The 18,858-nt window shown below is 41.4% G+C and overlaps 1 protein-coding gene across 5 annotated transcripts in view; it reads left to right on the top strand.

Annotated features, from left to right (window-relative positions):
- Positions 1 to 18,858, top strand: part of BEST3 (bestrophin 3) — an 85,804-nt gene that overhangs the window by 25,219 nt on the left and 41,727 nt on the right. For all 5 annotated transcript variants that reach the window (XM_053586064.1, XM_053586063.1, XM_053586065.1 and 2 more), the window contains 2 exons: positions 2,942 to 3,022; positions 4,302 to 4,453. In XM_053586064.1, coding sequence (XP_053442039.1) covers positions 2,942 to 3,022; positions 4,302 to 4,453 — 233 coding nt within the window. The remainder of the gene's footprint in view (positions 1 to 2,941; positions 3,023 to 4,301; positions 4,454 to 18,858) is intronic.

The following is an 18,858-nucleotide window of genomic DNA, read 5'->3' on the forward strand; positions in this document are numbered from 1 at the left end:
AGGCCTCTGTCACGGCTGTTGGTCTGCTCAGGCCTCTGTGTGCCCCGACAGGATTACCACAATGTAACTAATGGAGTAACTGTGCCTGCCTTCATATTTTATACCTCAGTGAGCAGTAGGCAGAGTAGAGTGAACGAGGCCTCTGCTCCCGTAGCACAGTGGTTGCGGCGCCAGCCACGTACACTGGAGGTGGCGGATTTGAACCCGGCCTGGGCCAGCTAACCAACAATGACAACTGCAGCAAAAGAGGGACAGCAGGGCGTGGCGGGCGCCTGTGGGCGCAGCCTCTCTGGAGGCTGAAACAGGAGAATCGCTTGAGCCCAGGAGTCGGAGGTTGCTGTGAGCTGTGACGACACAGCACTCTACCAAGAGAGACATAAGTGAGACTGTCTCAAAAAAATAAGAGTGAACAAGAAGCCTTGTCTATCAGATTTTAGCCTCTAAGCACTCATATTGTAGTAGTGTCTTGGTTCTGCTCAACTCTATAAATAGTTACTTGCAACTCCCAGAAATCCTACTCGCTATCCCATAATATTAAATGCTTTCCATTTTCAAAACCAAGACTGAAACTCGGGGAAAAAAATCATCAGAATCAAAATTAGAAACACTAGGATTAATGATGGCTTTGGGTTTGCCAGGAAATTAAAAACAGGTCTGACCAGTGAGAACAGCTTGTCTAATTACCATTGTAGAATGTTCTGTGTTCCCCACTCCCACCCCCTCACTTCTCTCAAACTTCCTCAGATGACTCTGTGTGAATTTCACAGGCCTGATTCTCCCATCTCTTTTGTGAACTTCCAAAAGGGACACAGGTGATAGAAAAAAAAAAAAAATTCAAAGACAGTGGTTTCCTTAAGTTAACTGAAAACTAAAAATAGCCTGAAGATGACATCAATAAAGTAGAATTTTCAAAGTCTGGCCTTCCAAACAGCCACATGTCGTGGGGCACCATCAAGGCCTTCAGGCTGTAGCAAAATGGTCCCTGCAGAAGCCTTTCCTTTCACTGGTTTGAATCTCAACCAGGAAAAATAAATGAATTGACATTTCCAATTATACTACAAAGAGGAAAGGCATGTCCCTTAAAAATGCCAAAAGTATTTTTAACCCAATGACAGTGATTCTTAATTATTTTTACCCATTTAACAGCAAAAAAGAGCAAGAGCAACTAATAGCTTTCATTTCTCATTAGAGGTAAACTTTGTAGTTTACCTTTGTGTATATAAAATTGCCACAGTTGCCCCAAATGCTCAGTCATTCTGGGTTTTTTTTTCTTTGCCCTGTGTAGTGCTAAGCTTTATTTTCTTTGCTTTGTGACCACATCAGGTACTTAACCAGCCCATAAAGAGTAAATAGTGTTTCTTTCCTTCTGATGTGCTTTCTGAAATATGAACATCGTTTTCCTTTTTAAAAGGCAAAATATGAAAAGGCATGATCTTAGCTCTGTTAACAGACCAGCAAACTAGACACCAGTGGACTGAGTTTCAATATCTAAACAGCTGCTCCATCATGACAACTCAGACATGAACAAATCTTTTCAAGGTGTAGAAAAACCATCTTAACTTTATAAACAGTATATTACTCGGTTTCTTGCTAGAAATGGAGCCTCCGATGGAGTAAAGGATATCTTCGGAAATCGTCAATTCAGAAATATAAATTCCTATAAAAAATATGCAGAACTCATCCCATAAAAGTAAAAATCTGGATATAACAAAAAATATTTTCAGGACCTAGTTAAGTAGTCCAATTAGTTTAAGTCAAACACCAGGTAAGAAATGGTAGCTAACTCCTTGGAACTCATAATAAAGGACTTTGATACGGATATCACGTGAGGCTCAGAGGTTCTTAACCCAGGCTTCACATTACAATCTCCTGGGACCTTTACCCAGTACTAATGCCTGAGTGCAACCTCACACTGGGTAAAGCAGAATCCCTGGGGGATGGACTCAGTCACCCTTTGTTTATTTTTAAGAGCTCTCCCCCAGGTAATTTTAATGTGTAGCCAAGGTTGAAAACAACTGCTTTAAGAAACTTATCTTAAATCCTAAAAAGTAAGTATGTAGATTTTCTCCTGAATATTCTCAGGATCTAGAATATCCAGACTCTGGAGACTTATCACATAGAGCCTTTATTTTATATACTTACATGTTTCTTCCCATCTCACACATACACATACGCACACACATGTACGTTCACAGATGTCCAGATAACAAAAATCAAAGGAAATTATTCAAAAAGGAGAATGGTGAGTCATAGTTGACACATTAACCTTGCATCAAAAAAGCTATTGGGAACATGATAAGAATATTTCATATTGACCAAATATTCGAAGATATGTGATGATAAGCTACCTAAATTTTCCTCTGCAAGATAACTAATTTACTAGGTAAGGGTCAATTCTTTAGGGTAAAACTAAGTAACCCTCAATTTCTAGCTTTGTAACTTACCAGCTCTCTGTCCCATTCACTCAGCAGTTATGTCCAATGAGTGTAGCAGCTCTTTGTATTATTTTCTATAATCTGTGACTTAAGTCCTTTCTGCTTACCCTTCTCCTTGTCTACCTTTGTCTTATCATGTGGGCCCTGAGAACTCCTTGAAGGCACAGGCTATGCGTCCCTCACAGGGCCGCCCAGGCTTTGTGCTTCTTCTGTATCCATTGGTGTACTGGGCTCCTAAACAGTGCGCGGCTTCTCCTAGGTGAGGCCCGCACTATCTCCAGTGGGATGGGCGGGTACATTCAGCAAGCGGACCCATTCCTCGTGACTTGGAGCTCAAGTCTCAATTGCTGATAAGCATCTGTATCTGTAGAACAATCCACTCCCCCCTAGGCTTCCTATGATGAAAGTGACAAAATGAAGGAGAGAGCAAAACCGGAATCGTTTCAATGTCTATTCTCAGTCTTCACAGGTATCATGATGGATTTATTCCATGTTCTCACCTGCAGGTAGCTGAACAACTCATCAATCCTTTTGGAGAAGATGATGATGATTTTGAAACTAACTGGTGCATTGATAGAAATTTGCAGGTTAGGAAAACTTCTTTCCTTTACAAACATTGATAATAAATCGCTAATGATGTTTCAAATCTAAACAGGCCGTGGATACAGGCACCCTGGACTTCTGAGCTGTAGCCACAAACAAAAGAGGTTTGGCCGTTTAGTATGTAAGTTACCCCAGGTCCTCCTGAAACCTCAGTCCCAGTGAAAGTTAGTTCCTTCTAAGTGGAATTTCAAGCCAATTTTGTTTGTAAGTTTCTCTGTTAGCTTTACCCAGTCTGTCTGTCTAAATACATAGAAATAATTTAACTTATTCTTCCCTTTGTTTTCTATTGCCACCAATAGAGGTGGCAAAACGTGATGTGAATTCCCAAGGTCACCTCACAGGGACCCCAGCAGCCAAATGTCCAGTAGCTGGACACTGCGAGCCTGGGCCATGACAGCTTGTATCTCAGCTCTTCCTGAAACACATCACCTGGGCCCACAGCCCTTATTCTAAAGCCCTGTCCCAGAAGGCTTTTCATGAACAACGAGCACACGGGAGTTTTCATTTCAAGCAAGGCTCTCCTCAGACCATTCTTTTCCCCAGGAACCACAGAGGGAGTAAAAGCCTTTACCTTGCTCCCTTGTTGCAAGCCCTTACTCAGCTCTTAGATAAGCACAGACATTCCACAGTTGATCTCATCAGTCTGTGTAGAGAGAAAATGTAAGGTCTTGGTCACTCACTCTTTGTCAAAATTGGGTTCCCAAAGGATTAATACTTCATTCGTGCATAGATTTTTCAAAGCCAGGAGGAGCGATCACTGTAGTTTCAAGCCATGAGGACTTGTTGATAAGCTTTTCCAAGCAAACAAACAAGAAACCAAAGAATTTAAGAAGTGATACCAAGTAAAAATGTGTTCATGGGGTTAGCAGGTTGGAAGGCCGAGACGCTTCACCTTCCTCTATTCTGTCTGGGGTGCAGTGGGTGCTGTTGGGGCTGCCACTAGGACAGCAGCTCCGAGCAAAGAAGAAAGGTGGCTTTTCTCCCTCCCGGTGAGCAGCGGCTCCACACAGGCCCATGGCTTGTTGAAAGGAGGATGGGCGGATTTCAGCCCCACTTACCCTCATTGCCAAACACTCTTGCACAGTAAAGGATGGGTGCAACTCTTCAGTAGCCCCGGTTGTGACAGATGTGAGCTATAGAAATGTGTATACTCACTCACTTAGGCCATGTCCCAGGCCTTTCCGCATGCACCCACCCACTGGAACTTCTCTTTTTCTATATAGTAGTATCTGAGTTATTCTAACATATCACGTTGATTTTTAGGTCTCTCTTTTAGCTGTGGATGAAATGCACATGAGCCTACCCAAAATGAAGAAGGACATTTACTGGGACGACTCTGCCGCCCGCCCGCCCTACACGCTGGCAGCTGCTGAATACTGCATACCCTCATTTCTGGGGTCAACTGTCCAAATGGGGTGAGTGTGTTTGAGTCTACAGTATTAAGGAAATAAAGTAGATGACTGTTTTGCTTTTTTACTTTCTTTAACTTTTTTTCTACCTGGTCTTAGTACTGTCCGTCTCTGTTGGGTGGTTTTAACATAACATTGGGTCCCTGTAGACTCAGGGCCTTGAATAAATGGGCAGAGGCCCAAAGTAAACTAGGCACAGCTCTAGAATAATTTTATTAAGTCTCATGATATATTTGATTTTGAAGAAATGTGTGGATGTGGGGAAAGTTTAAGTACACCTGTATTTGCTGAAAGCAGATGTCACAGTTTCCAAGTAAATTAATAAAGAGAATATAAACAAATTTAGAAAGTAAAAACCATTTCCCCTTCCACCCTCCCCCCAAAGGGAAAAAATGTGGAATTTTTCTTATAACTTTTGGCAAAACTGTGGTTTAGGATCCCCTGAGGCCACCTCTCATCAAATTTGAGAAGCTGTCCTGTGACCACCACTTGTGACCTCCCTCTCCCTCCTCCCAGAACTGGTCTGCCCTCCTCTTTCCCTGCCCTCACAACACGTGGCTTCAGTCCCATTCCTGTGAAGCTTTACCCTCAGCTGAGTATCTCCTAATCCTCATAAATAATGGTACTCCTCTTCTGAAGGAGGCTGAAAACCTTTCCAGACTCCAAAAAAAGATGACAGGACTGAAGGTGGAATTTGTGTCAGATAATGAGGAAGATTAAGGAGCCAGACTTTCCTTGTTGCCCTCAAGGTCACCTTAGAGAAGGCTGCCCCCTAGAGGGGAAGGCTGCCGCCTGCAGGCGAGACCTGCTGCTGCTTCTAGGCAGCCTTCTAGACTCACCAACCCAGAGCCCTTCCAGGCCAGGAGACTCAGCCCTCCGCCTATCCCCTTCCCCGTGAAAAGTAGCTTTCTATTGTATACACATCTCAGCCTTTGTAACACCCTCTGCAGGGCAGCTTCATAGGCCTTTGGCAGCCTTCTCAGTTTTTTGTTTGTTTGTTTGTTTTATTAAATCATAGCTGTGTACATTAATGCAACCATGGGGTACAATGTACTGGTTTTATATACCATTTGAAATATTTTCATCAAACTAGTTAACATAGCCTTCCTTAGTTATTGTGTTAAGACATTTATACTCTACACTTAGTAAATTTAACATATACCTTGTAAAATGCACAGTAGGTGTAATCCCACCAATTACCCTCCCCCCTCCCCTCCCCTTCCTCTCCTCTTTCCCCTTTTTCTTGGGCTATAGTTGGGTTATACCTTTCATATGAAAGCCATAAATTGGTTTCATAGTAGGGCTGAGCACATTGGATACTTTTTCTTCCATTCTTGAGATACTTTACTAAGAAGAATATGTTCCAGCTCCATTCATGTAAACATGAAAGAGGTAAAGTCTCCATCTTTCTTTAAGGCTGCATAATATTCCATGGTGTACATATACCACAATTTATTAATCCATTCATGGATCGATGGGCACTTGGGCTTTTTCCATGACTTAGCAATTATGAATTGGGCTGCAATAAACATTCTGATGCAAATATCTTTGTTATAAAGTGATTTTTGGTCTTCTGGATATATACCTAGTAGAGGAATTGCAGGATCAAATGGCAGGTCTATTTTTAGATTCTTAAGTGATCTCCAAACATCTTTCCAAAAGGAATGTATTAGTTTGCATTCCCACCAGCAGTTCAGAAGTACTCCCTTTTCTCCACATCCATGCCAACATCTCTGGTTTGGGGATTTTGTGATATGGGCTAATCTTACGGAAGTTAGATGATATCTCAAAGTGGTTTTGATTTGCATTTCTCTGATGATGAAGGATGAGGGGCATTTTTTTCATGTGTCCATAGGCCATGCTCCTGTCTTCCTCAGAGAAGTTTCTCTTCAAGTCCCTCGCCCAGCCTGCGATGGAATCACTTATTTTCTTGCTAATACATTTGAGTTCTCTGTGGATTCTGGTTATTAAACCTTTGTGGGAGACATAACCTGCAAATATCTTCTCCCATTCTGAAAGCTGTCTGCTTGCTTTACTTACTGTGTTTTTGGCTGTGCAGAAGCTTTTTAGTTTGATCAGATCCCAGTAATGTATTTTTGATGTTGCTTCAATTGCCCAGGGGGTCCTCCTCATAAAATATTTGCCCAGGCTGCGGCGGAGCAAGATGGCAGCCGAGTAACAGCTTCCTTGTATCTGGGCACCGTGAGTCTGGGGAGATAGGACTCCAGGCATCTCTGGCTAGTGGGATCTGCCTATCATCACCCGTGAGAGAATACAGGGAGTCAGCGAGAGACTTCTGGACCCCAAGAGGAGGACTAAAACAGTGGAAAACCAGCAAGTGGTCACGTGTGTTCAATCCGTCTAAACCCGCCGCAAATTCCACAGGCACGAGAACTTAAAGAGCAAGAGGAAGTGAAAGGAAAATTAGGGCAATGAAACAGATAAAAGAAATCACCCAAGAGGAAGAATCAGCAGAAAACTTCAGGCAACATGAAGAACCAGCCCAGAACAACGCCGCCAAGGGACCATGAGGTAGCTACTGCAGAGGATTCCACCTATAAAGAAATGTTAGGAATGACAGAAAGGGAATTTAGAATACACATGTTGAAAACAATGAAAGAAATGATGGAAACAATGAAGGAAACTGCTAATAAAGTGGAAAATAACCAAAAGGAAATTCAAAAACAGAATCAAATAAGAGATGAACAATATGAAGAATATAAAAAGGATATAGCAGAGCTGAAGGATCTGAAACAGTCAATTAGGGAACTTAAAGATGCAATGGAAAGTATCAGCAACAAGTTAGACCATGCAGAAGAAAGAATTTCAGAGGTAGAAGACAAAGTTCTTGAGATAACTCAGATAGTAAAAGAGGCAGAAAAGAAGAGAGAGAAAGCAGAATGTTCACTGTCAGAATTATGGGACTTTATGAAGCGTTCCAACATACAAGTTATAGGAATTCCAGAAGGGGAAGAAGAATGCCCCAGAGGAATGGAGACCATACTAGAGAATATTATAAAAGAAAATTTACCAACTATCACCAAAGATTCTGACACACTGCTTTCAGAGGGATATCGGACCCCAGGTCACCTCAACTCTAACCGAGCTTCTCCAAGACACATTGTGATGAACCTGTCCAAAGTCAAGACAAAAGAAAAGATTCTGCAAGCTGCCAGGAGTAAGCGCCAGTTGACCTACAGGGGCAAATCCATCAGAGTCACCGCAGAATTCTCTACTGAGACTTTCCAAGCAAGAAGACAATGGTCATCTACCTTTAATCTACTTAAACAGAACAATTTCCAGCCCAGAATTCTGTACCCTACTAAGCTAAGCTTCAAAATTGACGGAGAAATCAAATCATTTACGGATATACAAACATTGAGGAAATTCACCACAACAAGACCAGCTGTACAGGAAATACTTCAACCTGTTCTGCACACTGACCACCACAGTGGATCAACAGCAAAGTAAGAACTCAGAAATTAAAGGACAGAACCTAAACTCCACACTGATGCAAAAGATAAAACTAAGCAATGGACTCTCACCAAATAAGACAAATAGAATACTACCACACTTATCAATTGTCTCAATAAAAGTTAATGGCTTGAAGTCCCCACTGAAGAGACATAGATTGGTTGACTGGATTAAAAAACACAAGCCATCCATTTGCTGTCTACAAGAAACACACCTGGCTTCAAAAGACAAATTAAGGCTCCGAGTCAAGGGTTGGAAGACAATTTTTCAGGCAAATGGAATTCAGAAGAAAAGAGGAGTTGCGATCTTATTTTCAGATACATGTGGATTTAAAGCAACTAAAGTCAAAAAAGACAAAGATGGTCACTTTATATTGGTCAAGGGAAAAATACAACAAGAAGACATTTCAATTCTAAATATTTATGCACCCAATTTAAATGCTCCCAGATTCTTGAAACAGACCTTACTCAGTCTGAGCAATATGATATCTGATAATACCATAATAACAGGGGACCTTAACACTCCTCTCACAGAGCTGGACAGATCCTCTAAACAGAAATTAAACAAGGATATAAGAGATTTAAATGAGACCCTAGAACAACTGTGCTTGATAGACGCATATAGAACACTCCATCCCAAAGATAAAGAATATACATTCTTCTCATCACCCCATGGAACATTCTCCAAAATTGATCATATCCTGGGACACAAATATCAACAGAATCAAAAGAATTGAAATTTTACCTTGTATCTTCTCAGACCATAAGGCACTAAAGGTGGAACTCAACTCTAACAAAAATGCTCGACCCCACCCAAAGGCATGGAAATTAAACAATCTTCTGTTGAATAACAGATGGGTGCAGGAAGAAATAAAACAGGAAATCATTAACTTCCTTGAGCATAACAACAATGAAGACACAAGCTACCAAAACCTGTGGGATACTGCAAAAGCAGTTTTGAGAGGAAAATTCATCGCTTTAGATGCCTACATTCGAAAAACAGAAAGAGAGCGCATCAACAATCTCACAAGAGAGCTTATGGAATTGGAAAAAGAAGAACAATCTAAGCCTAAACTCAGTAGAAGAAAAGAAATATCCAAAATCAAATCAGAGATCAATGAAATTGAAAACAAAAGAATCATTCAGAAAATTAATGAAACAAGGAGTTGGTTTTTTGAAAAAATAAATAAAATAGATAAACCATTGGCCAGACTAACGAGGAATAGAAAAGTAAAATCTCTAGTAACCTCAATCCGAAATGATAAAGGGGAAATAACAACTGATCCCACAGAGATACAAGAGATCATCTCTGAATACTACCAGAAACTCCATGCCCAGAAATTTGACAATGTGAAAGAAATGGATCAATATTTGGAATCACACCCTCTCCCTAGACTCAGCCAGGAAGAAATAGAGCTCCTGAACAGACCAAATTCAAGCACTGAGATCAAAGAAACAATAAAAAATCTTCCAACCAAAAAATGCCCTGGTCCAGATGGCTTCACTCCAGAATTCTATCAAACCTTCAAGGAAGAGCTTATTCCTGTACTGCAGAAATTATTCCAAAAAATTGAGGAAGAAGGAATCTTCCCCAACACATTCTATGAAGCAAACATCACCCTGATACCAAAACCAGGAAAAGTCCCAAACAAAAAGGAGAATTTCAGACCAATCTCACTCATGAACATAGATGCAAAAATTCTCAACAAAATCCTAGCCAATAGATTACAGCTTATCATCAAAAAAGTCATTCATCATGATCAAGTAGGCTTCATCCCAGGGATGCAAGGCTGGTTTAACATACGCAAGTCTATAACCGTTATCCACCATATTAACAGAGGCAAAAATAAAGATCACATGATCCTCTCAATAGATGCAGAAAAAGCATTTGATAAAATCCAGCATCCTTTTCTAATTAGAACACTGAAGAGTATAGGCATAGGTGGCACATTTCTAAAACTGATTGAAGCTATCTACGACAAACCCACAGCCAATATTTTACTGAATGGAGTAAAACTGAAAGCTTTTCCTCTTAGAACTGGAACCAGACAAGGTTGTCCTCTGTCACCTTTACTGTTCAACGTAGTGCTGGAAGTTCTAGCCAATACAATTAGGCAAGACAAGGAAATAAAGGGAATCCAAATGGGAGCAGAGGAGGTCAAACTCTCCCTTTTTGCTGACGACATGATCTTATACTTAGAGAACCCCAAAGACTCAACCACAAGACTCCTAGAAGTCATGAAAAAATACAGTAATGTTTCAGGATATAAAATCAATGTCCACAAGTCAGTAGCCTTGTGTACACCAATAACAGTCAAGATGAGAAGCTAATTAAGGACACAACTCCCTTCACCATAGTTTCAAAAAGAATGAAATACCTAGGAATATACCTAACAAAGGAGGTGAAGGACCTCTATAAAGAAAACTATGAACTCCTCAGAAAGGAAATAGCAGAGGATATTAACAAATGGAAGAACATACCATGCTCATGGATGGGAAGAATCAACATTGTCAAAATGTCTATGCTTCCCAAAGCAATCTACCTATTCAATGCCATTCCTATCAAAATACCAACATTGTACTTTCAAGATTTGGAAAAAATGATTCTGCGTTTTGTATGGAACCGGAAAAAACCCCATATAGCTACGGCAGTTCTCTGTAACAAAAATAAAGCTGGGGGCATCAGCATACCAGATTTTAGTCTGTACTACAAAGCCATAGTGCTCAAGACAGCATGGTACTGGCACAAAAACAGAGACATAGACACTTGGAATGGAATTGAAAACCAAGAAATGAAACTTACATTTTACAACCACCTAATCTTTTATAAACCAAACAAGAACATATCTTGCGGGAAAGACTTCCTATTCAATAAATGGTGTTGGGAGAACTGGATGTCTACATGTAAAAGACTGAAACTGGACCCACACCTTTCCCCACTCACAAAATTGATTCAAGATGGAAAAAGGACTTAAATTTAAGGCATGAAACAATAAAAATCCTCCAAGAAAGCATAGGAAAAACACGGGAAGATATTGGCCTGGGAAAAGACTTCATGAAGAAGATTGCCATGGCAATTGCAACAACAACAAAAATAAACAAATGGGACTTCATTAAACTGAAAATCTTCTGTACAGCTAAGGAGACAATAACCAAAGCAAAGAGACAACCTACACAATGGGAAAGGATATTTGCATATTTTCAATCAGACAAAAGCTTGATAACTAGGATCTATAGAGAACTCAAATTAATCCACATGAAAAAAGCCAACAATCCGATATATCAATGGGCAAGAGACATGAATAGAACTTTCTCTAAAAATGACAGACGAATGGCTAACAAACACATGAAAAAATGTTCATCATCTCTATATATTAGAGAAATGCAAATCAAAACAACCCTGAGATATCATCTAACCCCAGTGAGAATGGCCCACACACAAAATCTCAAAACTGCAGATGCTGGCGTGGATGTGGAGAGAAGGGAACACTTTTACACTGCTGGTGGGACTGCAAACTAGTACAACCTTTCTGGAAGGAAGTATGGAGAAACCTCAAAGCACTCAAGCTACACCTCCCATTTGATCCTGCAATCCCATTACTGGGCATCTACCCAGAAGGAAAAAAATCCTTTTATCATAAGGACACTTGTACTAGACTGTTTATTGCAGCTCAATTTACAATTGCCAAAATGTGGAAACAGCCTAAATGCCCACCAACCCAGGAATGGATTAACAAGCTGTGGTATATGTATACCATGGAATACTATTCAGCCATTAAAAAAAAATGGAGACTTTACATCCTTCGTATTAACCTGGATGGAAGTGGAAGACATTATTTTTAGTAAAGCATCACAAGAATGGAGAAGCATGAATCCTGTGTACTCAATTTTGATATGAGGACAATTAATGACAATTATGGTTATGGGGGGGAAGCAGAAAGAGGGAAGGAGGGAGGTGGGTGGGGCCTTGGTGTGTGTCACACTTTATGGGAGCAAGACATGATTGCAAGAGGGACTTTACCTAACAATTGCAATCAGTGTAACGTGGCTTATTGTACCCTCAATGAATTCCCAACAATAAAAAAAAAAAAAATATTTGCCCAGGCTGATTTCTTCAAGTTTTTTCCCTGTACTTTCTTCTAGTATTTTTATAGCTTCATGTCTTAAGTTTAAATCTTTAATCCAGTGAGAGTCTATCTTAGTTAATGGTGAAAGGTGTGGGTCCAGTTTCAGTCTTCTACAGGTCACCAGCCAGTTCACCTAGAACCATTTATTAAGTAGGGAATCTTTTCCCCACTGAACATTTTTAATTGGCTTATCAAAGATCAAAGAACGATAAGTAGCTGGGTTCATCTCTTGGTTCTCTATTCTGTTCCATACATCTACCTCTCTGTTTTTGTGCCAGTACCATGCTGTTTTGATCACTATTGATTTATAGTATAATCTGAGGTCTGGTAGCATGATTCCTCCTGTTTTGTTTTTATTTCTGAGCAGTGCCTTGCCTATTCGAGGTTTTTTCTGATTTCATATAAAATGAAGTATTATTTTTTTGAGATCTTTAAAGTATGACAGTGGAGTTTTAATAGGGATTCATTAAAATTGTATATTGCTTTGGGTAGTATGGACATTTTAGCAATGTTAATTCTTCCCAACCATGAGTATGGTATGTTTTTCCATTTGTTAACATCTTCAGCTATTTCTTTCCTTAGAGTTTCATAGTTCTCTTTATAGAGATCTTTCACGTCCTTTGTTAGATAAACTCCCAAAATTTCATCTTCTTTGGTGTTACTGTGAAAGGAATAGAGTCCTTGACTGTTTTTTTAGCTTGACTATTGTTGGTAAATATAAAGGCTACAGATTTATGAGTGTTGATTTTGTAACCTGAAACACTGCTGTATTCCTTGATCACTTCTAAGAGTTTTGTAGTAGAATCCCTGGTATTTTCCATACATACAATCATATCATCTGCAAAGAGTGAAAGTTCGATTTCCTCGACCCTATATGGATACCCTTGATCACCTTTTCTTGCCTAATTGCAATGGCTAAGACTTCCATTACAATGATGAAAAGCAGTGGAGAAAATGGGCAATCTTGCCTGGTTCCTGATTTGAGTGGAAATGATTTCATTTGAACTCCATTCAGTACAATATTGGCTGTGGGTTTGCTGCAGATGGCCTCTATCAGTTTAAGAAATATCCCTTCTATACCAATTTTCTTAAGTGTTCTGATCATGAAAGGATGCTGGATATTATCAAAAACTTTTTCCACATCAATTGAGAGAATCATATGGTCTTTGTTTTTTATTTTGTTTATGTGATGAATTATATTTATAGATTTACACATATTGAACCAGCTTTGAGACCCTGGGATAAAACCCACTTGGTCATGGTGTATAATTTGTTTGATGTGTTGCTGGATTCTGTTTGCTAGGATCTTGTTGAATATTTTTGCATCAATATTCATTAGTGATATTGGTCTATAATTTTCTTTTCTTTTTGGGTCTTTTCCTGGTTTGGGGATCAAGGTGATGTTTGCTTCATAGAATGTGTTGGGGCAGTATTCCTTCTTTTTCGATATTTTGGAAAAGGTTGAGTAATATAGATACTAGTTCCTCTTTAAAGGTTTAGTAGAATTCTGATGTGAAGCCATCTGGTCCTGGGCTTTTCTTTTCAGGGAGCTTTTGTATGGTTGATGCTATTTCAGAACTTGATATGGGCCTGTTCCACATTTCCACTTCATTCTGGCTAAGTCTAGAAAGGTGGCATGCTTCCAAGTAATGGTCTATTTCCTTCAAATTTTCGTATTTCTGAGAATAGAGTTTCTTGTAATATTCATTAAGGATTTTTTGAATTTCTGAGGAGTCTGTTGTTTCTTTGTCTTTGCCATTTATGATTGATGAAATTAGAGATTTTACTCTTTTTTTCCTGGTTAGGTTAGCCAAAGGTTTAACTATTTTATTGACCTTTTCCAAAAACCAACTTTTGGATTTATTGATCTGTTGTATAATCCTTTTGTTTTCAAATTCATTTAATTCTGCTCTAATTTTGGTTATTTATTTTCTTCTGCTGGATTTGGGATTGGAATATTCTTCCTTTTCTAGTTGCTTGAGATGTCCCATTAAGTTTTTAACTTCCTCTCTTTCCATTCTCTTGAAGAAGGCTTGCAGTGCTACCAATTTCCCTCTTAGGAGTGCCTTTGTGGTATCCCAGACGTTCTGGTTTGTGTCTTCATTATCATTTTGTTCCAAAAATTTGGTAATTTCCTTCTTAATCTTATCATTCAGCATAAGGTTATTTAGTTTCCATGTTTTTTTATGAGTATGCAGATTCCTTTTGTTACTGAGTTCAACTTTTATTCCATGATGGTCTAAGAAGATACAAGGAATAATTTTTATTCTTTTAAATTTGCTGAGGTTAGACTTGTGACCTAAGATGTGATCAGTTTTGGAGGATGTTCCATGGGCTGATGAGAAGAATGTGTATTCAATTATCAGAGTATGAAATGTTCTGTAGATGTCTGTTAAATCCAATTGTTGAATGGTTAATTTTAAGTCTAAAATGTCTTTGCTGAGCTTCTTATTGAAGGATCTATCCAACAATGCCAAAGGAGTGTTAAAATCTCCAACTATTATGGAGCTGGAGGAAATCAAGTTGCTCATGTCTGTTAGAGTTTCTCTTATAAATTGAGGCACATTCTGGTTGGGTGCATAAATGTTAATAATTGAAATCTCTTGAGACAAGATGGCGAACTGAACCCAGCTTTCAACAGAGGCTCCCGTCCAGAAGGAGAGTTAAGGGACAGGAATTTAGTAAGTATCCTGGTGGACTTGAGCCTCACCAAGAGAGAAGGTTGAAGAACGCACATCAACACCACTGAGGCAAGCTGTGATCACAAGGACGCAAACAAAAGGTACAAAATCCACCACCAAGCGGACGGGAGTCCCCCTCCCCCATGGGACCGGCTCAAGAGCCCCACTATTAAACAAGCGGGCAGAAATTAAAGGCCCTCCCACTACACTCCACGGGAGAGACCTTCTAAAAACTGGACCTACCTCCCCTACTGGGGTGCCGTGGCGTTCTCCTGCCGGGCATAAAACTGAATAAAACTTTAAAAATCCTTTGCCGGCAACCCTGAATCCCCAACAATCCCCTCCCGCCCACTGAGGTCTGGAGGCCTGTCCCCCAGGAGTTTGGATCCTTGAGTGATTTCTCAAGGGGAGTGGACAGTCCCCGAGTTGCAACTGGTCAGCATTGACTCTGAGGCACGCGAGTGAGGAGAGGGCCCGGGGCTGAGGGGGAGTCACGCCTCGGCGGCACTTCCCTGTGGTGCGGTGCAGCACCCCTCCCCGTGCATCAATACAGCCAGACATAAAACTGAATGAAACTCTAGCTTCCCCCCCACTCTCACTCGGGGTCTGGGGACCTGTCCCCAAGGAGTTCGGATCCTTGGGTGATTTCTCGAGGGGAGCGCACAGTGCCCGAGCCGCGACTGGTCAGCACTGACTCGGAGACACGCGCGCGAGGAGAAAGCACTCTACTGAGGGGGAGTCACGCCTCAGCGGCACTTCCCTGTGTGGATTAGGTGCAGCAGCCCTCCCCGGGCAACATTACGGGGCTGGGCACAAAACTGAATAAAACTCTAGCTTCCCCTCTGAGAGCTGAGAGCCCCTACTCTCACTCAGGGTCTGGAGGCCTATCCCCCAGGAGATCGGATCCTTGGGTGCTCTCGAGGGGAGTGCACAGTGCCCAAGCTGCGTCAGGACAGCACTGACTCTGAGACACGTGAGCAAGGAGAGAGCACTCTGCTGAGGGGAAATCAAGCCTTGGCGGCACTTCCCTGTGGTGCGGTGCAACAGCCCTCCCCGGGCGGGGGTAAAACTGAATGAAACTCTAGCTTCCTCCCCACTCCCAATCAGGGTCTGGGGGCCTATCCCCCAAGAGTTCGGATTCTTGGGGGATCTCTTGAGGGGTCTGGACCCAGCATAAACTGTGGCCACTCAGTGCTGACTCTGGGGCGCCAGACAGAGGAGAAAAGGGTCGGCTGAGTGCCCACACCAGAGCAGCATTTCCCGGGGGATAGATCAACAGCCGTTTTTTCTTTAACGGAAGAACGCTCAGTTCTGGATATTCTGAGGCCACACCCCCTGCCTCCCTGGGCAACCAGAGGAGGCCACCGGTGAGCGAGGGATTTCCTGACACTGCTCACAAACCCGGGAAGCTTCCAGGGCAGGGCCGACCCAGAGAGGTGATCGGACGCAAACCTCCAGTAGCAAAGAGGACACAAACCTCCAGCAGCAAAGACGTTTGAACTCAGAACAGCCCATCTTCTGTAGGCGATTTCGGCAGGAACAGAGACAGAACCCCGCAAAGTTGTCTGTTCTGTTCTGTTCTGTTAGCAGCATCCATCAGGGACGGGGCTAAGCCTGAGTGAACACCTCCTTCCCATCACCTGCATCAAGCACTCAAAGATGTCAGGCCCCATCTCCTCCTGCTAGATAGCGGCAGTCTGCGGGGGCCTGGCAGACTTCCTTGCAATTCAGGCAGGTGCAAACCCCTGGAATGTCTGTTCACTGCAGGCAACTGGGTAGGCCATCTGCAGAGATACCAGTGACTGGGTCCGACGGAGGGGCAAAGTGGGGAAGGAGACGTCAACCTTCCCAGACTGCTCTGTTTGCTGGGTGGCTCCTCCTGACTCCACGCTGCACTGGGGTGAGCTGTGTCAGAGGAGTCACCAGGCCCCTGTGATCCAGTTCCCAGAGACCTCTTGAACTCTCCCACCCGAGACAGGTGCTGATTGAGACAGTTGATTTGGAACTTTTGAACTGGGCTAATAGACTGAGGACTTTTCAGGCGGTGCCCTGGGTCTGCGGTTGTAGGAAGGTTTGATTCTCCTTTTCCAACTGGGGCCAGAGGTGGGCGGGCGGGGTGACTTAATTGCTGATTTTTCCACACAGCTGAGACTTCAAGCCAGAGTAGAAGTTGCAATAGGATCGAACAGAAACCAGCTGAAAACAAGACAGAACCACTTTGCTCCACCAAACCAGACAGGGCCCCAGTTTCTCAGGCCACAACACTGTACGGCCCCTCGATAAAGCCCCAGGGGAAAAACCAAAGGGAGTAAAATAACCATGGGACGGAATCAGCGGAAAAACTCTGGTAACATGAATAACCAGAATAGATCAACCCCCCCAAGAAAAGATACGGCAGATGTGATTGAAGATCCCATTCATAAACAACTGGCTGAGATGTCAGAAATCGAATTCAGAATTTGGATTGCAGACAAGATTAATAAAATGGAATTAGGAATTCGAGGAGAAATTCAAAAGTTGTCTCAAGAATTTAACAAATTTAAAGACAAAACCACCAAAGACTTAGACACATTGAAGCAAGAATTTACAGCCCTCAAAGATATGAAAAATACAGTAGAATCCCAAAGCAACAGATTGGAGCAAGCAGAAGAAAGGATTTCTGACATTGAAGATAAAGTCTTCGAACGCTCCCAATCTCTCAAAGAGGAAGAGAAATGGAGAGCAAAAACGGATCACTCACTCAGAGAGCTGTCAGATAATTGGAAAAAAAGCAATATAAGAATTATAGGGATTTCTGAGAACGATGAAGTGGCCTCGCTGGGCACAGAGGCCCTACTGCATGAAATTATGAAAGAAAATTTTCCAGACATGCCTAGAGAATCTGAAATTCAGATAGCAGACAGCTTCAGAACCCCAGCACGATTCAACCCCAATAAGTCATCCCCCAGACATATCATAATTAGCTTCACTAAAGTTAACATGAAAGAGAAGATTCTCAAAGCAGTCCGGCGAAAGAAAACTATTACGTACAAAGGTAAGAATATTAGAATAACTGCAGATCTCTCTGCTGAAACTTTTCAAGCCAGAACAGGGTGGTCATGAACTTTTAATCTCCTAAAGCAAAATAACTTTCAACCCAGGATCTTGTATCCAGCTAAACTGAGTTTCATCTATGATGGAGAAATTAAATACTTCAATGACATTCATATGTTGAAAAATTTTGCCATAAGTAAACCAGCTCTTCAGGATGTTCTCAGACCTATCCTCCACAATGACCAACCCAATCCTATACCACAAAAGTAAACTGACTCAGAAACTTCGGATCAAACTCCAACTTCCACACTGGCGAAAGGATTAAAAATGTCCACTGGACCTTTGAAAAACTCGATACCCAAAATTCCACCAGACTTATCAATACTCTCCATCAATGTGAATGGCTTAAACTGTACTCTAAAGAGGCATAGGTTAGCTGACTGGATTCAAAAACTCAAGCCAGATATTTGTTGCATACAAGAGTCACATCTCAACTTAAAAGACAAATACAGACTCAAGGTGAAAGGATAGTCATCCATATTTCAGGCAAATGGTAATCAGAAAAAAGCAGGTGTTGCAATTTTATTTGCAGATACAGTAGGCTTTAAACCATCAAAAGTAAGGAAGGACAAGAATGGTCACTTCATATTTAAGGGTAATACTCAATATGATGAGATCTCAATTATTAATATCTATGCACCCAACCAGAATGCACCTCAATTTATAAGAGAAACTCTAACAGACATGAGTAACTTGATTTCCTCCAGCTCCATAATCATCAGAGATTTCAACACTCCCTTGGCAGTGTTGGATCGATCCTCCAGAAAGAAGCTGAGCAAAGAAATCTTAGATTTAAACCTAACCATCCAATATTTAGATTTAGCAGACATCTACAGAACATTTCATCCCAACAAAACTGAATACACATACTTCTCATCAGCCCACAGAACTTACTCCAAAATTGACCACATTTTAGGTCACAAGTCTAACCTCAGTAAATTGAAAGGAATAGAAATTATTCCATGCATCTTCTCGGACCATCATGGAATAAAACTTGAATTGAGTAACAACAGGAATCTGCATACTCATACAAAAAC

The sequence above is a fragment of the Nycticebus coucang genome, chromosome 3 (assembly GCF_027406575.1).
Source record: "Nycticebus coucang isolate mNycCou1 chromosome 3, mNycCou1.pri, whole genome shotgun sequence".
Taxonomy (NCBI): domain Eukaryota; kingdom Metazoa; phylum Chordata; class Mammalia; order Primates; family Lorisidae; genus Nycticebus; species Nycticebus coucang.